Source organism: Natator depressus, chromosome 2 (assembly GCF_965152275.1).
Source record: "Natator depressus isolate rNatDep1 chromosome 2, rNatDep2.hap1, whole genome shotgun sequence".
In the NCBI taxonomy this organism is placed as follows: Eukaryota; Metazoa; Chordata; order Testudines; family Cheloniidae; genus Natator; species Natator depressus.
In genome coordinates, this window is record NC_134235.1 from 261,720,714 (window position 1) to 261,743,827 (window position 23,114).

The 23,114-nt window shown below is 54.8% G+C and overlaps 1 protein-coding gene across 1 annotated transcript; it reads left to right on the forward strand.

Annotated features, from left to right (window-relative positions):
• The first annotated feature begins 296 nt into the window (after positions 1 to 296).
• On the forward strand, positions 297 to 22,098 carry LOC141981942 (uncharacterized). Its single transcript, XM_074943558.1, has 11 exons — positions 297 to 499; positions 1,337 to 1,735; positions 2,897 to 3,023; positions 7,676 to 7,789; positions 8,225 to 8,335; positions 10,299 to 11,208; positions 13,614 to 13,839; positions 15,199 to 15,597; positions 17,198 to 17,324; positions 18,037 to 18,150; positions 19,679 to 22,098. Exons 1-11 carry the CDS (start codon positions 476 to 478, stop codon positions 20,578 to 20,580), a joined length of 3,453 nt encoding a protein of 1,150 aa, XP_074799659.1. The 5' UTR covers positions 297 to 475; the 3' UTR covers positions 20,581 to 22,098.
• Positions 22,099 to 23,114: the final 1,016 nt, after the last annotated feature.

Consider the following 23,114-nt stretch of genomic DNA (forward strand, 5'->3'; position numbering starts at 1 on the left):
AAATACTGACGCTGCCGTAGCACGACGCTAAGGTTGCAAGGATGCAACTGTTTCGGAGCTGGGCAACGCAAAAGTTAATGCAAATGCAATCGACGGGGGCACCCTGCCGATGCCACAGTGCACCCCCCGCTGCTAAGCGCCTGCCGGCCGCAGCCAGGCTGTGCACGGGGCCAGCACCCACAGAGGTGACGCGACCCCGGGTTTCTATGTGGGCTTGACACCCTCCCTCCCAGCAGGAGAGTGGGGGCTTTGCAAACCCTAGGTGCCGTTTGCCCCTCCCCCCTGCAGGGGGCGCTGCTGGCGCTCGGGCCCCGCGGCCGGCGAGCCGGACTCCCAGAATGCACTGCTCCCCCAGCATGGCCGCCGTGCCCAGCCCCTATTGAGGAGGTGCTGGGACTCTGCCCAGCCCAGAGCCGTCGCTGCGCTCGGCCCCGCTCCCCGGCAGGCTCCGGCTCGACGCTCCCAACCCAGGGCCATGGCTGAGTGGGCGCCCGAGCAGGTAAGGGACCGGCGGGGGCCGGCACCGCCCTGGGGGGCGGCATCCTCCCCCTGGGCCCGGGGAGCCGGGAGCCGGCCCCAGGGGAGCCCTGGGTTTCCCTGCCCAGGCCCAGGGGGCTGCGGGGGGGGGGGTCCCTGGTTCAGGGAGCGGGGAATGGAGCTTTGCCGCTTCTCAAGCTGCAAGAGCCGGTCCCCCCCCCCCCCCCCCGGTGTGTTTCTATGGCAGCAAATGCTGTGACTAGAGCTGCTCCCACCGCCTCTGTAGCCCAGAGAGACTTGCTGTGGCGGAGAAACCTCTAGGCAGAAGGCTCCAAAGGGCTCCATCAACGGAAAGAGCCATCTGCCTGAAAAGCTCTTACCGGCTGTTGTTACATGTGATGCCAAATGTTCTTACAAGTCACTGATTAGAGAAGGGGAAATTGGGTGGTGGGTTTTTTTTTTTCCCCAGTTATTTGCCTTGTGCATTTGACAGCCCTTTGTGTATACTCAGTTTCGCTGTTTTCTCTGGGTGGGTGGTCTGTTTCCCCTATTGCTGGGGATGGGGAGGCTTTCACACAGCACCAGGGAGGGGAGAGAGAGAAAATCAAAAATACAACTGGAAAAACACAAACATTGGTGGGGTTGCAGGGACAGAGAGAGGAGCTGAAATTACTCGTAATGCATGCTTGGTTGGATTTCAAGTTTCACATTCTCATTGTGACCCTGTAGTAGTAAAGATCCAGACTCGGGAAGCTCTCAGCTGGCTGTGGCATGTGGCTCTTTTGTTGTTTCTCTCTTTGACTGACTCTGCTATGTGAGAATGTGACCCCTCCTTTCCAATATCTGTCATTGCAAACAGGCTCTTGAATGGGACATGGAGTCCCAGGACCTGTCACTTGAACAGCCTCTTGCTGTCCCCGAAACAACTTCTATGGAAGAAACAGATCTTCAGACGGCAGAGATTTCCCTTACCGTCGTGGCTGAAATCCAAGCTGTGGACAGGAAGGTTGAGGTTCAGGCAGCACAACTGATGAATCTGGAGGGAAGAATGAGGATGGCAGAAACGAAACTGGTCGGTTGTGAGAAGACAGCAGTGGAGTTCGGGAATCAGCTGGAGAGTAAGTGGACTGCGCTGGGAACTCTGATCCAGGAGTATGGGCAACTGCAGAGGAGGCTGGAGAACATGGAGAACCTGCTGAAGAACAGGAACTTCTGGATCCTGCGACTCCCCCCTGGTGCTAATGGAGAAGTCCCCAAGGTAACAAAGTCCCAGCTAGTGCTGAGGGGATGTAAAGCCAGACCCTCTACCAGACACTGAAGGGGCTTTTCATACACTCAGAATGTTCTGCACAAGTAGATTTGTTTTAAAGGGAGTCGTACTATGGGTGTTCCCATCCCCATTCTTGCTGCTCGCCTGCTCTGCAGCTTCCCTTTGTCCCATTGTTTCCAAGGTATATGGATTCTGCTTCTAACATTGCTTCCTTTGGAAATTTGACCCCTTAGCTCAGGCTAAGGTGAAGGGGGGAGGCTTTCACTAATCGCGTGACAAACAATTTGAGAAAGGGAACAGGCTAACTAACCAACCACTGAGATAAAATCAGCAGTGTTTCTTCTGTGCCCATCTCACTCATATATTTAGTTGTTTGGAGAATTCTAATGTAAATGTAACGGTGTGGCTGGCAATGGCAGAGCTGTGTTTAATGGGAGATTTAAATGCAGGGTGTGACATCCCCAGAGAAGCCAACTCAGCCAATTGGAACAGGGTTTTGCAACTAAACCATCTTTTTTTGGATATTGATTGGTCAAAGTGCCCAAGGCAGCTCAGCCTACATAGTGTTTGGTGTACGCGGGGCATTTGATAACGCATAGGTAAGGCGTGCTGCTGCTCTGAGCGACTTACAGTCTGAGTCACCGATCCTGCAGTCAGAGACGTGTGGGCTGACCGTTTGCTCCTGCAGAGTCTCGTGCAGTTTGTGGGGCTCTGCATGAGTACCAGGGTCTGCTCATGTCCCTCCCTTTGCAGGATCAAGGGTCAATTGCAGTAGACACAACTAAAGGATGAAGCATGCAGCAGGCTGTCCAAAGGGTCTGCGATGGAAATCATACAGAAGGCTTTGGCTGTAGGAAAAGGCAAGGACTAGATGAGGTGAAATCCTGGCCCCAGTGAAGTCAATGGGAGTTTTGTCACAGACTTCAGCGGGGAATGGATTTCAGCTGTGTACAGCTGATGGGAGCCAAGCCCAATCTTGGGGAGCAGCAGGTGGGAATGGGGAGGAACAACAAAATCCAGAAGAGAATACGGTGACAGAGGGAGCACTGGGAGGGAGAAGACAGGGCAGAATGGGGTGTTGTAGGAAACAAGGGGTGGTATGTAGACAGGGAGCAGAAGGTGCTGAGTGTATCATCCTTATAATTGCAGGTCCCAGTGACTTTCAACAACAACTCGTTTAATTTCTCTGAGCAGGAGTGGAAGAGCTTGGACGAATGGCAGAAGGAGCTTTACAGGCACATCATGAAGGGCAACTACGAGGCTGTGATCTCGCTGGGTAAAGACTGGCTGGGCTTTTGTTCCTCTCTTCGAAGCTGTGTGGTCTCTGAAGTGCCAGATTTCCCCAGGGTCTGACTTATGCAAGCTCCATTGCACCCTGGTGGATCAGGGGTCTGGATGTCTTGGAGGGGGTCTGATAATGGGATATGGAGACTTTGACGCAATAGCGGGGTGTTCAGTTAATTATCTAGGCTGCACTATCAGTACCTATTGATAGTCAGTGGATGGGTGTGTCCATCACAAGAGAACCCACACAATTAGCGCACCTTGCTCAGGGCTTGTGTACACGACAAAATTAGGTCCACTTAAGTTAGGTCGATTTACAGCCACCGCAGTAATGAAATCAGCTGTTGCTGTCCACACTGCCCTCCTTCTACTGGTGGTGCGTGTCCTCGCCAGGAACGTTGCACTGACTGAAGTGGTGCATTGTGGGGCACTGACAGCCATGCAGGGCTCATAGCTAGAGCTCCCCCACCCAGGCCTGACACTGGGCTCAGTTTCATAGCAGGGAGCCTACCAGCAGTGAAATTGATATTCATGTCAGTTTCACAGCTGCTGCTGTGTCACATTTCCTCTCTGGCTCAGGCTGTCAGCCCACAGCAGGACTCACAGCTAGAGACCCCCAGCTCTGGGGCTGACAGCCAGAGCCCGGACAAAATGTGAAATAATAGCGGCCATGAAACTGACAAGAATGTCAATTTCATGCTGGTAGGCTCCCACCTGTGAGATGGAGCCCACTGCTGGGCTCCCAGCTCAGACTTTCAGCCCCAGGGTGGGGTGGGGCTCCCACTTTGAGCCCCGTTGCCAGGACTGACAGCCAGGAACCCTGCTGCCGCCTCCCAGTGAGGGATTGGGTTGTGGGCGAGGAGAGCCCAATCCCAGCCACCTCCCAGTCAGGGATTGGGGGGGGGGGGGTGGAGGAGAGCCTGAGCCTGGGTGGCAGCTGGGTACAGGCTGTCTTCCCCTCGCCCCCCCCCAATCCCTCCCCGGGAGGTAGCAGGGAGACTCTGGGCTGTCAACCAACAGGCGATGTAAGTAACACAGACACTGTGTCGCCTGAACTACGTTGACCTAAGTGCTACGCCTCTCGCAGAGGTGGAGTTTTTAGGTGGATGTCGTGGGCGACTTACATTGGTGGGAGCACCATTCTAGTGTAGACACTTATATAGTTAGGTTGACGTAAGGTAGCTTACATCAACCTAACTCTGTAGTGTAGACCAGGCCTCAGCTTGACAGGCAGTCCAGAACTTGGTGTGAACCCTGGATACTGGAGTGGAGACGGACAACAGTTATCACAGAGCTGGGGCACAGGTAGAAGAGGGGTGCGCCGAATGGAGAGAGGGGAATTTACCTGTCTTCGTGCTAAGGTCCAAATCCATTAAAATGGGTACTTCAGTCTGCTTGCCTCTTGGAGTCAGAACTAGCCTGTCAGTCACTGGCAATAATTCTCTGTAGGTCCCTCCAGTTTTCTGCCTCCCCAGCAGCCTGGCATCCCCCAGCCGTCCCTGCTGGACAGCATTGCTGAGGGAACTCCAGACTTCATTTCAAATGTTCAGCCTCACAGCTGGGCTCCGTATTTTGTCTGCTTCCCAGGGCAGCATTGGATTTTGAAGGAGTTGGTTCCCTCAGCTCTGCTTCCCATTTGGAGGCATTTGCAGTGGCTGCTGTCCCTCCAGGCTTCAGGGACGGAGCTAGGCTGGGAACAGCCAGAGGCAAAAGGAAAGGTCTGTCTCCTGCTTCACTCCATTACTGAGCGTCTTGCTGGGTGCTTGGCTGGTGCTGTGTGCGGAGTGCAGTTTGCTCACAGCCCAGTCTGGGTGGGGTCACCTTGGGCCTAGCTTCCGCAGACAGGAGAGGTGGCAGGTAGGATTGGAAAGAGCTGGCCCTTGGGCAAGCAGGCACCCCATTTATGTGAAGAGGATGGAGCTAGAAGGGCAGTGAACCAGCATGGAGATCATGTCGCCATCATCCCCACAACCTGCACCAGCAGCCATGCCTCTGGTTGCGCCATCTCCCGCTCCACTTCCTCACGGGTTGTGCATGGAGGGAACTGACACAGCACAGATGCTGCCAACGCCAGAGAGTGCAGGAAAGGGGCTCCCGGCCCAGCTTTCCCCCTGTTGTCATCTCTATAAAGCCCCTCCTCCTCCCCCGCCTGGAGCCTTACTTATATCCCAGGCTGACATTTCCAAAGTAAACCGAGACCTAACTTGCCCTTGTGGATCCCATGCTACAGAGAGCAGTAGAACTTCTGGGAAGCCCATCCTTGAGCCCCAGGCCAGTACCTTCCTTGAGAGACTCAAGAGACATGTGGGGAAGGGGAGATAAAGAAGACCAGCCTCTGTGGACAGGGAGATCACCGGTCACTGGCAATATTTTCAGAGCAATCTGAGCCCAGTTGTATGCCTCCCTCTGAAGCGGCCCTATGGGGACCTATTTCCGAAGGGGAAAATGAATAAATAAAATGAGCGCTGTTTTCCACACTCACCTTCCCAGCATGCAGCAGGGCACAGCGATGCAGAAACCATCAGGCTGTGGAAATATACTGTTTCCTCTAGGTGCAGTGCGCACATGCTCCCCTACAAAGGGAATTCTCCCTGCTTAGGAGAGGAAGGCCAGCAGCCTAAAGCAGAGGAAAGAATCAGATAGTAAAAAACAAAACCGGATAGACTCTTCCTGGCCGGACTGAATGGAGTATTGTGGAGTTTTGCAGACTGGGTCTGCAGCTTCCCCAGACAAACTATAGCTGTATATAGCCTAATGCACCTTGGGAAGGTGTAATGGAGGACAGGGATTTCCTGCCTCTCCTGAAAGACTGAGAAAGCATTGGGCTGTCGTCCCCAACTGCTGCTGACATCTTGGGTATTGTTTCCAGCTTGTGTTGCTGGTCCCATGCTTCACCACCTCCCTGCTGCTCCCCAGAAGATGGTTATGGAGTGAGGAGAGGGACAGCAGCCCGGTTGTGGAAGAATCAGGAGGCAGGAACGTGCCTCTTGGCCCATCATTTCTTGGTTTCTACCTTCCCTCAGCCTCCATTTTCTAAGGCCATAAGTTTCCTTATTGTGCACAAGTCAATTTCTCCTGGTATCGCTACGAGGACAAGTGTGGTTATTTCCCCTGGTGGTAGGCGATGCAGTGTTTCTCACCAGGGGAGATTTTTACCTGGAAGAATGGACTTCTCACTCTCCAGGCCCTTTCCAGGCAGCCAAGATAAGGCAGGGGTCATTTCAGCCCCTGCTTGGGCATGAAAGCTCTCAGGTGACATCAGCCAACCAAAATAAACAAATATGAACTGCCATCTGACGCTCAAAGTGCCCCCCATGCTTTCACAAGCAGTGCTGACGTGGGTGAACAGTATTGCAAGTATGGTCCTTTTCAGTTTACACATTACATGGCCTAAGGACTCCCCCCTGGGTGGGGAATAGTGACAGTCACATCTTTCACGTAGGTTTCCTGGGATGCATAAGCTGGGGAATCTTGAGTTATTTCCTTCTTGGTTTGGCACTGGTGCAATGCTGCTGGAATCCTGGGTCCAGTTCTGATGTCCGCTGTTCAAGAGGGATGTTGATAAATTGGAGAGGGGTCAGAGAAGAGCCACGAGAACAATTAAAGGATTAGAAAACCTGCCTGAGAGTGGTAGACTCAAGGAACTCATATCTATTTAGCTTAAGAAAGAAAAGGATAAGGGGTGACTTGGTTACAGTCTAAGTATCTACATGGGGAAAAAATTATCTACATGGGGGACAATATTTAATAATGGACAAATTATTAAATATTGTTGTTAATTAATCACTGGAACAATTTACCAAGGGTCATGGTGGATTCTCCATCACTGGCAATTTTTAAATTGGGTTTGGATATTTTCTAAAAGCTCTGCTCTCGGGATTATTTAGGGGAAGCTCTCTGGCCTGTGTTATCCAGGGGGGTCAGACTGGATGATCAATGTGGTCCTTTCTGGCCTTGAAAGGAAACTCATAGATTGAGCGATTCTTTGAGTAATGAGGTCCACAGATCCTCCCCCACCCCCGGAGACAAATGCATCCTCCAGAATAGAGCTGGAAATTGACCTCCAGGGATTCGCGTTTGTTGTTAGGTGGAATTTACCATGTTCTGCAGTAGGAGAAATCATTGTGCCTTTTCCCCAAAGTATAATTAACACAGTCTGTAATTTAGGAAAATAGAATGAAATTATCCTGGCTGTGGAAGTTACCTCAACTGGAGAGAATTTCATGGTGCAGGGCGTTCTCCTGCCGTCAGTGTCTGACCAGGCTGGTTCTGCCCCCAAGCTGCAAGCAGGCTCTAGTACTTGTTGTAATGAATCTGGTAACCTTGTTACTCTAAGAAAGGAAATGTTCAGATAAGCACAGATAAAATCTTCCTACTCTCCTCCCCATGCTGCAGGGCGTGTTCCTTGGGAGCGCTCCTGGGAACACTCCTGGTGCCTGAGCCAGGCAGAGCGAGCCGTGTGCAGTTGAGTGTGATTGCTCAGACTGTGGGTGTGAGAGCATCTTCTTTAGCCTCTGTTCCCGTCACCCGTAGCAGTGAAATGGGGGTAGCCGGCAGTGATTTTAAGGGTCTGTGTGTATTCTGACCTGCACTGCGTGAGTATGAATAAAAGTTTCTGCCCCCAATATCCATTTCCACATACAGATGCTGCCATTTCCAAACCCGACCTTTTGTCCCGGATTGAACGAGGGGAGGAACCCAGTGTGGGAGATCAGAGTGACTCTGAGGAAAGACAAATCCCTGCAGATCCTGGCCTGGGTGAGTAATAGATTAAAACTCTTCATAAACCGTATGAGAGAGATGCTGAAACCTGGGGCAGTCTGCCTGAGTCTTTCATGCATATCTCTGCTGCTGAGTTTTGTCAGTGTTTTTCTTATCATAGAATATCAGGGTTGGAAGGGACCTCAGGAGGTCATCTAGTCCAACCCCCTGCTCAAAGGGGGACCAATCCCCAACTAAATTATCCAATTTCCCCTATCCCATCTCATCCCTAAATGGCCCCCTCAAGGATTGAACTCACAACCCTGGGTTTAGCAGGCCAATGCTCAAACCACTGAGCTATCCCTCCCCCCTATCAAGCCTTTTCTAGCTACCTCTGGTTCTAATCTGATGTTGACCTCTCTCCTGAAATCATCTCTGTAGCATCTAATGGATGTTAGTAAAACAACACGTAATTCTCTCTCCTGTGAACAGGATCTCCCGTTTCTGCTCCCAGTGAGAGCTTGTGGACTAAATATGAGGAGCCGCCTGTCACGAATCAGGGAGTCTCTGAAGAGGGAGGGATCCCTACGGACCTTGGCACATGTGAGTTTTAGACACAGAGCATCACAGAGCTCTACGTAGTCAGAGGTGGAACAGAGATGGTGCTCTGTAGATCTAGGCTCTGAGTCTGCACCCAGACAAAGAAGGAAAGTGGGGAAGCTGAGAGTGGTTGATTGCAGTTAGGGAGGGGGCAATAACAGAGAGGCCATGGGCTCTGAGCTTTGGACGGATCATAGCCTCCGTGGAAAAGAGATGGGCAAGAGAGAGGGAAAGGGGAGGAGTTTCACGTGGATGGAGTCGGCACACGGAGTGATAGGCAGACACAAGGTCAGAGTGTTAGGGAAGAAAGAGTCTGCTGAGGGATCCGAGGAAATGTAGGAAACCAGCGAATGAGGGGGCGGGGTGATACTAGAACTGCAAGAGTTGCTTGGTTTAAAGGCTGCCTGATCCCTGAAGTTTGGGGAGTAGAGATTTAGAAGAGTAGAGTAGCACTGCAGGGTAAAAGATAAGCAGTGAGGCTCCTAGCCTTGAGAAGAAAGCTATGGAGAGCCGTAATGGAACTGGGGAGAGGGGACTTCAGCCTATGGTAGTGTGTAGTGGGTGTAGCCAGGACTACAAGCAGGAACAGTGTATGTCTTCTCTGATGTGTGAGGGTGGAGAATCCAGCCTAGAGAGACAAGGACACATAAAATAGTATTTAAAAGTATCTAGAGTCCAGCTGAGCACTACCTTGTGTCATACTTGGGTTCTGCTGATGGGATCCCAGGGAAGTGAAGGAGGGTGGAATTCACACTTTTGCGGGGGTTTCCTGCAAAGCCTGTTTAAAGGGACGTTGGACCTGTAATGGGACGCACACAAACCGTGTTAGAAGTACATTAAGGTTGCAAGTGAAGCACTCATGGGTTAGGAAGCGCTAGGGTTATGGTTGCTTGTGCACTGCTCAGTCGCGCTATGGGGATGGCGCTTGCACAGTCCAGCACACACAAGCTAGGAGGGTCTGGAGCATGCGGAGCACGGACAGATTCCTTGACTAACTGACCAGTGAAGCTGTGAGAAATCTAGTGAGCATGTGCAAATGTAGAATTTTCAGAGGGTTCTAACTTGGCCAGATTTGGGTGATTTTCACAGGAACATCAAAAAGCACATCCCTGGCTCAAAGGACCCACCTCTTGCTGCCAAATTTCCAGTCCCTGCCCCAAAGCACAGGAGTGCCAGAGCTTCTCAAAAAGAGAGGTTGCTAGGATTTTAACACTGAAAACCAAAATATTTTCCCCAGCCTTGTTCTCATAAATGGCTGTACTGTTTTGACTGAAAATTTACCCACACACAAAATTCAGCCTGAGGCAGATACGCAGCATGGAACATTTCAGCTAGAACCATTAAGATTTGGCAAAGTTCTAAACAACTGAAAAGAGGGTGTTCTACTGGAAAGGGTTGGGCAACTTTAATAATAGGTGATGCTGGCAGCCCAGCCCCACCTGTGGCTACTTTTAAAATCAAAGCTTAAATTCTGCAGAAATCAGGGATGTGTTCAGCTCTCACCTAAAATGGCTGAGTCTGCAATAGTCCTGTCTCTATGTTTCTTTCCAGTGTCTTTGATAACTGCCAAACATTGAAGCGGAGCAGGACCCCATTGTGCTAGGTGCTGTTCTAACATAGAACAAAGATGGGGCCTTGCCCCAAGAATATTTTGTATCTTTTCCAGTGTAAACGCCATGTTCTCCGAGATTTATTGTGCTTCATCTCCTGAGAAACCCGCCATCTCCATCTAGCTGGGCCTCGTCGCCATAGATTCAGGCTTCGGTTGTGAATCAGAAATGTTTTGGTCTATTTGCATGCCAGTAAGGTCTGTAGGCCCCAGCTGGGGGTCATGGCCCCATTGTGCTAGGCACGTGCACACACCTAACAGGACAGTCTGTGCCCCAGCGAGTTTACAGTGCATATAATGAGGCTTTTGTTAGGCCACTGGATGAAGTGAATGTCTCTGTTCTCTCTGTTCTGGCAGACGAGCAGCAGTGTGGTGAGGAAGGTCCTGCAAACCTAGATCTTCCTAGCCTGTTACCAGGAGACTGGGAAGAGCTTTTCTGCAGTCCTGAGGAGGAATTGACGAAGGAGAGCCAGTCCAGCTCAGCGATGCTGCAGAGGAGCCCTCCTGGGACTGGGCTGAGGCGATCTGCTCGCCGTGGAAGAGATTTAATGAAAAATGTTTCTGAGGAAGCACACGGAGCAGAGGGGCCGTACATATGCTGCGAGTGTGGGGAAAGCTTCCTAGACAAACAGCTTTTTGCCACACATCAGAGAATCCATGCATCAGGGGGAGCCTGCACTTCTCTGGAGCATGGAGAAAACATTAGACAGAAACCCAAAATCACAACTCCTCCAAAAACCCAGGCACCCGTCCGTTCAAAACCCCCTAAGCGCCCTGAGCCAGAGAAAAGCTCCAATCTCAAATACGGCTTCGTAAAACACCAGGCAAACCACATGGTGGAGAGGCCCTATACGTGCACTCAGTGCAGGGAGAGCTTTAGTCTGGAGGTGAGTCTTATCTTACACCAGAAGCTTCACACGGGGAAGGGCGATGGGCCCCTGACGTGTACGTATTGCGGCAAGGACTTCCGGGACCTCTCCAAAGCGATCCGACATCAGCGGATCCACACGGGAGAGCGACCATATCAGTGCACGGAGTGTGGGAAAAGCTTCATCCGCAGGGATCATCTCCTGAAGCACTGGCGGGTCCACACGGGGGAGACGCCGTACCAATGCCCCGTCTGTGGGAAGAACTTCCGCTACAAGGAGTCGCTGAACTGCCACCAGAAAATTCACACGCGGAACCCCCAGCCCCTGGAGGGCTCACAGCAGCTGGAGACGGGAACCCAGACCACCCTCCTCGGTGTGAAAAAAGAAAATAAACAGTAGCTCCACCCTGGGTGGGGACTGAGGGGCTGTTGCATTTAAAATGAAAGAAAGCATGGGAGGTGCATCACAACGGCGAATGAACGGAAGCCACGGCCCGTCCTTGTAGCCATGCTACAAAGCTTTGCTTCACTGACGTTTAAATGGAGTTCCTCTTCCTAACTACTGGGGTGAAATCCACCCCATGCAGGGGGCCAGCATGAGGCCTGTGCACCACTTAAACCCTGTGTGGGTTGCATGGGACTTAATAGGCCTTGTGGACTTCACCCCTGGAGAATAAATGAGCTATTCCCCGGGTTGCCAGCAGGAGGCAGCATTTCGTAGGTGTTTCCCCACCTACCCTGTTTCTGGTGCATATTTATAGGAGTGATACCAATTTTCATGGTCATTGTTTTCCACCGGCTTTCATTGCAATGCTGGAAGCATGGAGGGGGCACCATTCCCGCCAGCGGGCCAGTCAATCTAGCGGAAGAGAAGAACTTGGCTGGGGAGGTGATGCAGGGGTGGGGAAAGGGACAGAAAAACCCCAAGCTGGAAGAAGTGGACGCAGGAATGGTCCTGGAATGGGAAGATAGAGGGGATTGGAGCAGAGGGGACCGGGAGGGAGGCAGATGAACATGGATGAAGGCTGTTGGGTGGGAGAGTAACTCCAGGGGAGGATGTGACTGTGGAGATACTCTTCTCATTCCACCCCTGAGAGGGTGAAATTATGCACCAAACGGGCTCTAGACTCTCTTTTGGACTTGCCCCAATGGAAAGGTGCCTATGATTCGTTCATATGAACTGCCACTGAAGGTGATTTTACTGGTCACAAGGGTAAGTGACACAGGTGAGAGCAACTTATGCTAAATCCTGGGAGGGGTGGTTTTAGTTAATGCTATATCAGAACTAGGATATTATTCTAAGATACAATAAAACATGTGGCACTATATTTCACAGTTGATCTAAGCTATTTAAATGTATGAAATAACTGACCCAAGGTTTTCAGACTTTTGTAAATATTGGTTGAATTACATAAGAAATAAGTGGTGTTAAGGAGTGACTGTAACTAGATGTCTCTTTCTCTGTGGAATGTCAGCTGCTGGTCCTGGTTGTGTTTTTGTAATACCTTGTTTGCAAAATCTGTCAATACAGTGTTTCCATTCTGAAGCCCTTGTCCGGCGAATCAGTGGCTGGAGCTCTGTCCTACCTCCCCGCCAGTCTCATCCTCTCCCTGCTGTATAGTTTGTTCTCCCTTTTCCCCTGCTCCCCTGGCTGAAGCACGCTTGGCTGTACCTGTTAAGAGTTGCAAGTTTTCCTAGCACTTTCCTAGCAACCTAATTAGTTTGTCAATTGCATGGTCTGAACTAGCTCCCCCTTGTAGTCAATGAAAACAATATTGTCAATGGCCAAGCATTGAAAAATCATGTCATGCCCCCCACCTCCCCCAAATCATGAGGTTGGTTTCAGCCTCACGAGGTGTTAAAAGTAATAAATGATGGAGATGTGTGTGTGTGTTTTCTCAAAGCTCTTCCTGACAATTAGAACCTTTCCTTTACTAGTAAGTGAAAGTGGTGACTGTCAGGTCAGCCCAGGCCTCAGAAAGTGGGTGTTAAGGAAAACACCAGCAATTGTGAGATGACGGCCACAAGAAGCGTCCACTGCTGCTAGTCAGTGTCCCCTGAAGGTGAAGCTGAGACAATCCCATGTCATCTAGAGTCGCAGGCCAGTAAGAAAGGGAACCCCCCTGTGATTCCCATGGCAATGGTGCTGGGGCGGCTCTGGGATCTCCCCCTGCATGCAGCACTGCACCCATCTGGCTCTGTGTGGCGTTAAGGGGAGGCTCGGGCCAGTGCTGTGTAGGGGGTGCTCCCCGCAGGGTGAGGGGTTGACAGCCGCTCCTGGCCCGGGGGGAGGCTGGTAGCTCTGAAGGGCTGGGAGACATTTGACTGGGAGCCTGAGCGGCCCTGGGTGTCAGGCAGGAGCCGGGATTGGCATCCAAGCGAACCTGCCGGCCCGGGGAGCGAACTCCGCGAGGGGCCCGTCGGCTGGGGCCCCCGCCCCGGCTTTCCACCCCCTCTGGGGGCTACTCCGCCCCGCGGCCCGGCCTTGCACCATAGGGAGCTGACGGCGGGAGCGGCCTTGCAGCGGGCCCGGGGCGCTGCAGGGACCCGCCCCAGCCCGAGCTCCAGGCGGCTGAACCGGGTGCGGCCCGAGCGCCGCGTTTCCGTGGGGACTGGACCGACCCGAGCCCGCAGAGCGTCCGACAAGGCCCCGGGGCGCCCGGCGCCGCGATCCCCCCGCCGCCAGGGGCCGCTGCCGCCCCGCTCCCCGCCGGCCCCGCCCCGCCGCTCCCGGCCCCTCCCGGTAGGCAGGCCGCGGCTCCCTCCCTCCGTGCGGGCCGCGCTCGCTCTGCTCCGCCCGGCAGCGGGGCCGGCCCGTGGCGAGGCGGCGCCGGGACTCTGCCCAGCCCGCAGCGGGAGCGGGGCTCGGGCTCGGATCCGGATCCAGCCGCCCGGCTCGTTCCCTGCGGAGCAGCCTCGCCCGGTGCCCCCAGCCCGGCCAGCGGGAGCTCCCGGGGCCGCCCCCGGGCCGCGGTGAGGGGCGCGCCCGGGCCGGGACAAAGGGCCATGGCTGAGCGGGCCGCTGCCCAGGTAAGGGCCCGGGGGAGCAGGAAACCCCCTGTCGGGGGGGACCCCCGGGAGCTTCTCCCGGGCCCGCGGGGAGCCGGGACCGGGGCTTTGCTGCCCGGCAGCCGCGGTGTTGGTCTCGGCTGAGCTTCGGGCGATGTGGGCAGGGCCCCGCACCCGGTTCCTGCCGCCGGGACTCGGCTCCGCCCGGGGCCGCAAGCTCTGGGGAGGGCCCCGGGGCCGGGTGGTGCCTGCCGGGCTCGGGCGCACGTCGGGGCGGGGAGCAGCGGGCAGGCGGGCGGCCAGTGACACCGAGACCGGGCCCGGTGGCAAGTTAACCTGGGGCATCTGCTCCGCCTGCCCGCCCAGGGGCTTTGCTCTTTGTCCCTGCGGGGAGCCTGCGGGGCGGTTTTCCTGGAGCCCCCCCCGGGGGAAGGGGATAGTTCTGATCCTGGGCGCCCAGACCGCGGGTTTCTAACGGCACGGGAACAAGGGCAGCGCTTCCTGCACCCTTGGGGCTGGGCTGGGCTCTGGGACATAGACAGGATTTTCAGACCCTTCAAAACACAAACCTCCCCTTATGCCCTCACACGTGTGTGGGGATAGGACTCGATACCGCCCGCCCCCCGGCTGCCCAAGGAGGCGTCGCTGCAGCTCAGGGGGGGCTTTGCTACCCCGTCCCCCCAATGCTTTTATAAAAGGCAGCCTGACCAGAGATTCTCCTTTGCTTCTCTGAGCAACTTATTTATTTGTATTTGGCCCGCTGACGAATTCTGATTGGTTACAGCTGGCTGAAAACTTCCCAGATCCTCCAGGGCTGCCCCAATGGTTGGCTCTGAATAGAAAAGCCCTGGAACGATGCTGGATCTGCTGGGCCTCGAGAGCACGGAAATGTTCCAGTTCTTACTTTGCTGGGTCTGTCGGGTGGTTACAGATACGCAGCTGGTCTCTCAAGTAGGCGGCAGGGGCACTTTAGACAGGGGGTCTGAAACTTTTCCATGGTGTAGCCCACATCTTTAATAACGTGTGTGTCTTGCGGACACCCCCGTCCTCCCACTGGCTGTCACCCAGCCCAGTGCCCGCTGGTTTGCACAACTTCCCTGCGGCAACAACAGGTTTCAAAGCAGAAATGTGCCTGATAGTTGATCTTTCAGCCTTAGCTTCTGGAATCTCGTACTTTTGAGTGCTTAATTTCTCCACCTGACCTCTGCATAACATCATGCTAATTCTCCAGGAGGTTTTATGTGTGCATTCAATAAAAATAAAAATGGGGTCTGAGAAAGCATCCAGCAGCTTGTAGCATGCGAGCGGCTGTTGCTCTCTGGAGCTGCTGTTGACAAATGGGACTATGCTCCCAACTCCATTTTCCATGTCCCCACACAGGCTCCTGAATGGGACGTGGAATCCCAGCACTCACCTCTTTCGCAGCCCCACGCTGTGCCCAGACGGATCTCTGTGAGGGAAGCCCCGCTGCAAACTGCGGAGATCTCCCTGACTCTAGTGGCTGCAATTCAAGCCGTGGAGAGAAAAGTGGACGCTCACGCCGTCCGGTTGCTGAACCTGGAAGGGCGAACAGGGACGGCTGAGAAGAAATTGATAGGTTGTGAGAAGACCGTGGTGGAGTTTGGGAACCAGCTGGAGAGTAAGTGGGCCGTGCTGGGAACTCTGATCCAGGAGTATGGGCTGCTGCAGAGGAGGCTGGAGAACATGGAGAACCTGCTGAAGAACAGGAACTTCTGGATCCTGAGACTCCCCCCAGGCACTAAGGGGGAGGTGCCCAAGGTAATTATCCCAGCTGGCTAGATCATACTGATTAAAGATGGAGGGAAATTATGAGGTAACTGAGTCAATTTCTCCTCCACACATGCCAGGGCCAGATGTAACACCCCACTCAGCCCCATGCAGGATGTGCAGGTATTACACTGATCGGTTGTTTTTTGGCTAAGAAGCAGCATCTGCTTCTAGTTACCTTGTGATTCCATCCATCAGCCCCCGCTCCTCCTCCCACTGGGTTCTACACACGCCAGTCACGGCTCCCCCCGGAGGGTCAGTGAGCTCTCTGGAGCAGAGAATCACTTCTGTGGGATGTTTGTGTGGTGCCAGCTCTATAATCTCCACTCCTGTCTGGGACCACTAGGGCGATCACGATACAAATAACTAGGATAGAATCAATGGCTAGAAACGACTTGAAAGTGGCTTCAGGTCGTCCTCCGCCCCTTGATCCCCCGGCCAATTCATGAGGGTTTGAAAATCGCTCCTTCCTTTTAAGCCGTGGCGGTGCGGGAGACCCACACAAACAACAGGGAAACTGGCCGGCTTTGCGAGGGAGATGACAGAAGTGCAGCTCACACAAAGGTGCTGTCGTGCACAAAGCAAACAGGCTGAAAAAAGAGAGAGGAAAAGCCCCACCTCATCTCTTTCGGTTCTGGGCTCCGTAAGAGTTGCATATTAAGAAGGAAGTGTATGGGGTTTTTTTTTTTAAATTGAGGGCACCCCTTTAAAAATAGGGAATGATCCTGAACCATATCAGAGCATGCACTGGACTGGGAATCCAGAGAGTTGGGGTCTGTTCCTAGGTCTGCCACCCACCTGGTCTGTGACCTGGAGCAAATCCCTTCCCTTGGAGCCTTTTTCCCCTCCAACCCTATGACTGCCTTGTGAGCTCTGTGGGGAGGAGGCTCTCTTCCTGTGTGTGTATACAGCACTCAGCACAATGGGACTCTGAGCGCAGCTGGGGCTTCCAGTAATGGAAGGGGAGTTATACCCAGGTGATCTATAGATCTGATATAAACCAGTCTATGAGGGCACTGCAAAGCCCTGGTCAGAGCTGATTAACCCCATTCTGCTCCTTCCTACCCTCCAGCCAATGAAAGGAGAGGGATAAAGTGTGAAAGCCTCTGGAAGGGCTGTACCGCTGTATGTTCTTCACTGTCACTTACCATGTGACAAGGATCCTACTGCTGGGGTTGCTTCCTAGGGTGATTTCACCTCTTCGTGTAGGGCCAAGTGGGAGGACGAGCATTGACAGATCCGGGAGGGGACAGGGAATTCTGGAGAGGAAACAGGCCCAGATTGTCACACCCTTCCTCACATCGAGTAGCACCTGAGTGCATACCCTATTCACCAGGAATAAGGGTATCAGAATCGAGCCCTGGGTGACAAAAAGGGATGAAATGTGATGATGTTTATTTCCTCCTCCCTGTGCGAGTTGTTCTGAGCAGTTTGTCCAGTAATGTGCTAAGAAGAAAAGTTGTGAAGCGTTTCCATGGCGCGTGTGTTAAATATTCTCCCCTGGTCTCGTGTGTAGCGTCACGTGACCGCGCCTGCTGCTGCCATTACGATTTGACAGCCGCTGCTGAGCGTGCAATGCTTGTGGTTGCAGGTCCCAGTGACATTTGATGACGTCTCCGTCTATTTCTCCGAGCAGGAGTGGGAGAACTTAGACGAATGGCAGAAGGAGCTTTACAAGAACGTGATGAAGGGGAATTACGAGACCCTGATCTCGCTGGGTAAGGATCCTCTCATAAAACCTGTGACCTTTGCTCTGGGGGAGGGATATTTTCAGGTCTCTGCCTTCGAGAGGCTGTTGAGGGACTGTAAGAGTCAAGTGAATTTAACGTCCTTTATGCAGCACGGTGTCCTTCACCGGCAGGTTTGACGTGCTACAGGGTCGATTGAATTAAATGCTGGTGTCAGTCCAGGAGGGTTCCCGCCTCTCAAGCCGCAGCCTTCACAACTGACACGCCGCTTGGCCACTTCATCAGAGGTGCTTAGGGGAGAACGGGCCCCATCCAGAGAACATTACACACATGTGGGGCATGGGCCTGGCCCAGCTGCTGATCCGGAGGGTCCTGAGCATACACATGGTGCTCTCCTCTGTCTGTTCCTTCCCTGCAGTGGGGCTAGGGGATCCGTGTGCCATTCCCTCCCTGCGTGGAGGTGAGTCCTGGCAGCTGTCCCATCAGCTAGCCCTTTCTGCTTTTTGCCCGGCTGGGGAGCAGTCGTGTGATCTGAGCCCAGATGGAGCAAGCAGGGCTCCACTCCCTGCGGTTCCTCACGGACCCATCGGGGTGGGGAGAGCAGCTTTGCTGGTGTCGTGTTTGCCTCCATTCATCTTCCCCATCCCATCGCCATCAGCGACCAGAGGGAGCTGGTTTGAAATCCGTTCCCGCTCCATGTACCGGGTAGCCGGTGAGTGTCGATATCTCTTTCCACGAACAGACTACGCCATCTCCAAACCCGACATCCTGTCCCAGATAGACCGGGGGGAGGAGCCGTGTGTCAGGGATCGGGAGGACTCCGAGAGGAGAGAGATCCCTCTGGAGCCCTGCTCGGGTGAGTTATAGACAGCCTCACAAAATGCTTTCTGGCCAGAGGTAGGAGAGAGAGAAGGTGCTGGACTGAGCTGGGGGTGGGGAGGGGAAACTGTGTGCAGAGCAGATGGGCTGGGAAAGCCATGAGTGAACGTTCTTGACGACCAGTGGCAGAGAGGGGAGACTGGAGGGAGGCGGGAGGAGAGAGGGACAGGAGAGGGGGGCGTAGAGGGACTAGGGTGACCAGATGTCCCGATTTTATAGGGACAGTCCCTGTATTTGAGGTTTTTTCTTATATAGAAGCCTATTACCCCCCACCCCGTCCCGATTTTTCACACTTGCTGTCAGGTCACCCTAAGAGGGACTAACAGGGAACACACTCTCGCAGGCCTCAGGAGTGAGAGCTGGGCAGACCGGCAAGGGAGCCACTGTGCAGAGCTGAAGGAGGTGATTGAAAGCAGAGCAGAGTTAGCATGTGGGTAAAGAGCCCATCACAGTGGGGCAGACAGGCAATATTTCAAGCCCCTGGCCCACACAGGAGGGTGGTAATGGCTTCGTTCGACCCCTGACGTTGACCTCCGGTTGCGAGGGAGAGCAGTTCACCTCCTGGGATCCAGTGGGAGAGGCCGCTGGAGGGGAGTTAAGAAGCGGGCTGGATCCAATGGCTGGAAGTTGAAGCTACACAAGTTCAGACTGGAAACAAGGTGTCCATTTTTGCTGGTGACAGTAATGATCCACTGGAAGGCGTTACCAGCAGTCAGGGTGGGGTCTCCACCCACTGACCATTTTAAACCAAGGTTGGGTGATTTTCTAAAAGATCGGCTGTAGGAATTATTCTGGGGCCGTTCTCTGGCCTGTGTGATACACAAGGTCCAACTGGGTGATTCCAATGGTCCCTTCTGGTCTTGGGATCTATGAAAGGGGCCTGGCTTCGTTTCCCAGCTGTCAGTGACCTGCAGTGGTACGAGTAACAGCGTACGGCCCTTTGCTGCGGCCGCGTGGTCTGCCAGGCGGGGCTCTCCAGCCTTCTGCGTGCTGGCTGCATCCTAACGGCGGGGGGAGAAAGCCCCTTGTTCCCAGCACAGCCGACGTTCTGCAGAGCGCAGCGGATGGTGGACCCCTACCCTGGGGTACGCAGTCAGCGATTTCCCTGCACCTGTGCGCCCCCCCCCCCCCCCCCGCCGTGCGCACGCTGACAGTGGAGGGAGATCTCCCCTCCCAAGGGGCGCTGGGACAAACCGCCGCTCGCCACCTGCCCTGGGAGGAGTGACAGGGTGGCTGAGATGCTGCTGGCGCCGAAAGGCGGATGGCACCAGTGGCGCTGAACCGGGGCAGTGGGAGACTTGCCTGTAGCTCTGTGCAGACAAGGCCTTAGATCAGCAGAACACTTATAACTGCCCCCCTTTACCGGGGTTTTAGCTCCCTGGCCGTGGTCAGTCCCAGTCCGGCCCTGGGCTTGCACTGGGAATCCAGGACACCATAGTTTCAGGAGGTTGCCTCCATCCCCCGCCTATGCAGTGACTACAGCCTGGTTTCTCTTTGTGTTGCAGCAGATGGCGGGGTGGTGGTCAAAGTGGAGGAGGAGAACCCTGAGGAGGAGCCGGAGAACTTGGAGCTACAAAGGACTTCGCCGGAAACGGAGGTTTTCCAGTGTCCGGAGCAGGGAACAACCCCTGAGGAGAGTCTGTGCAGCCCCGAGAGGGAGCCAGTGGACCTGTCCGGAAACGGCCTGGAGGAGCCGTCTCTGTGCGGGACAGACCCCCAGGAGCTCGAGCCCTTGCTTGTTCACCTGGAGAGCCCCGCAGCAGCAAGGCTGTTCGTATGCGCCGAGTGCGGGAAGAGCTTCCGCAGCCGGCAGCATCTCACCCTGCATCAGAGGGACCACGCAGGAGCAGGGGCCTTCCTGTCACAGCCTGGGGAGAGCTTCACCCTGAAACATGGCCCCAGACCCCACCCCGGGGCCCAGGCGGGAGGCAAACCCTACAAGTGCTCCGAGTGCGAGCGCAGCTTCTGCCACAAGTCCAGCCTGCGGAAGCACCACCTGGCGCACACCGGGGAGCGGCCCTACACCTGCGCCGAGTGCCGGAAGAGCTTCAAGCAGAGGGTGAGCCTGGTGCTGCACCAGCGGATCCACTCGGGGAAGAGCGAAGGCTCCTTCATCTGCACACAGTGCGGTAGGTACTTCAGCCACCACTCCAACCTGACGCGGCACCTGCGCATCCACACGGGGGAGCGGCCCTACAAATGCACCGAGTGCGAGAAAAGCTTCACGCGCAACCAGTACCTGGTAGAGCACCAGCGCATGCACGCAGGCGAGCGCCCCTATCACTGCCCTGAGTGCGGCAAGAGCTTCCGCTACAAGCGATCGCTCTATTACCACCAGAACATCCACACCGGGAAGGGCTTCCCCCTGCAGGGCGTGCTGGACCCCGGGCCGGGCCACGTGGGGTAGACCAACCGCAGGGCCAGAATCCACGCTCCGTGGGGCTTACAGGGGGCTGCCTGCCTCCGAGAGCAACGCCCGGGAGCTCCAGCTATGGCACCGCAGCGACTTGATTGTTACAGGAACTAAGCTATATTTCGAATGCAACCTTTTGTTAAGAGAAGTAGGAGTGTCAGCCTGGAGGAGGCGGAGGGTCCCTGTTCTGGTCTCAGGGCCGGCAGAGCCTAGCTGGGAGGGAAGGGTGAGGTGATGGGGGGTAGCTTGAAGGGGACATGGGGCCTTCCTAGCCCCACCTCCACCGAGTTGTTCATGTGGGGCTGGGCACTGATTTCTCTGCAGTGTCCCAGCCTCTGTGTCCTGCTGTGACTGAGTGGTAAAGGGCCCCGGCAGCAGGGAAAGGGGCATCCCTGCCACAGGCCCTGGGCCTCCTGCAGCCCAGGGAGAAGAGCTGGCAGTAATGGTTCTGACCCACCATGTGGGACCATGGCCTATGGCCTGGGTTAGGGAACGCCACACCAGGCAGGGCTGCACCCAGCTCGGTTTCAGTGGGTGTTGCCTGGGGATCCCCTGGCTCATGAATGTTCAGATATTCCGCTCCCACACTTTGCTGCCCCATTGGAGCTTGGGAATCTGTGCGGGATCTGTGTGTTCTCACAGCAGGGGCCGTGGACGACCCAGCCATGATCCTCTGGGAATCTTGCTCGGGATTCCTTCCTTCCCTGGGCTCCTCCAGTTCGTTCCTGTGGTGATCCTTCTTGCAGTTAATTTTCCCACCTGCCTGCTGTTTGGCTGGAGCGCCCTGTGGTGCTTCCCTGGGGTACCTTGTTACCCCCTGCCCTCAGCGTGGGGAAGCTTGGTCTGTGCCTGCCAGGGGTCAGCTTCCCAACTCCAGCGGGCAACACAAGCCGTCCCAGCTAGGCCTCACAGGGCCCTTTCCTCTCTGCTGGTTACCGATAGGCCCCCTCGAGCCTGCAGCATCTCCCTGGCGCGTCCAGCCCCTGGACTGCCGTTCACTTGCAGGATTCACAGATTTGCTGCTTCCCAAGAAACAGCCCACCCCCCCACTGCCCCTCAGTTTGCCGCTCCGCTTCCCACCCAGCACTTAGATTGGTACATCGTGAAATCAAGGATAAGGTTATTTAATGAAGCCCAGAGCATCAAGCGATAGCAGATGGTTCCAGCCAAAATAAAATCATAACCAGTGTTGTAGGACCTTGCCTTTTCATTCCCGAGAGCCCCCACGGCTGGGAGAATATTGCTCACACCCCAATCCTGGCAGCATTTTACAGCCTCACTAGGTGCTTGCCTCCGAGGTGAGGGATTCCAGGTGTTTCCTTGCCCCCCAACCTCTACCAGTCCCATCCTTTGTCTTTATTCATAACAGGCCGTCAGCTGCTGTTTGTGTCAGCGTGTGCAATCTGCGAGAGAGGATGTTCACAATCTCCCCTTTTGCCTGTGGCTCGGTGTACAGCCGGCCCGTGGTGTGAGCTGCCCAGTCACACATGGCTGGGGGGAAGAGCGGGGTCTGCTACCTCCTGCCTGCAATGAGCATTTCCAAGGTGTGTCGCCTCCTGGGGACCTGCCTTGTTCCCTCCAAAACCCTAAGAAGGTCATTTTCAGTCCAGAGCCAGCTCTCTTTAACCATTCTCCATACATACGTCATGCAATGATTCTGATGACTGGTAGGCTACTGGCTCTGTGTAGAGACCTTCCATGAACTCTGATGCATACATCCGACTTAGGGGATCCCTGCAAAACCCTGTGCCCTCTGCCAGGTGGCACCAAGGAGTCTGCGAGTCACAAGCCCATATACGTTGTAACCTTCCCCCACCCGCTCTCTAAGGCCATTTCAGTGAGATGGGGCAGGGCGCTTCGCCTGTTGCAGCTCAGGGGCACGGATCCCCCCCCCCGTGTGCTTCAGTGTCACTGAGCAGGGCATGGCTCCCACGCTGCCTGAAGCCCACGAGAGCAGAGCGCCCCTGGGGGACATGGCCTGAGAAGGACCAAGGTGGGTGGGATGAATCAGAGAGAGGAGGGGAAACAGGGGCAGAAAGCCAGGAGGGAGGAACTTGGTGGGTTGAAAGGTCCATGGGATGAGGTTCTCACAACAGCCTTGGAGGTAGGGCAGGGCTATTACCCCCACTCTACAGCTGGGGAAACTGCGGCACAGGCTAAGTGATTCACCCGAGTTCACTCAGGAAGTCAGTGGCGTAGCAGGGAACTGAACTGAGGTCACTGAAGTCTAGGACTGGTGCCCTAGCCACTGGGCCATCCTGCCTCTCATTGCCATTTGGAGGAGGGGGGCAGGTTGGTAGCAGCAAGCGTCTGGTCTGGGCTTGATTTGTTTTTGGCCACACGGGATGGTAAAAATCCGCCTCATGACTGAATCCAGTGTGACTTGCCCCTAGCCCACTGCAGTAGTCCGGCTCGCAGTCTCCACGGACGGACGCCAAGGGCTGGTTGGTCACTGAAGGATTTCTGTGCTGGGGGCAGCCCATTGGCGTGCTGCTGGTTAGCATCTGCCCGAAACTAAAGTGAAGACA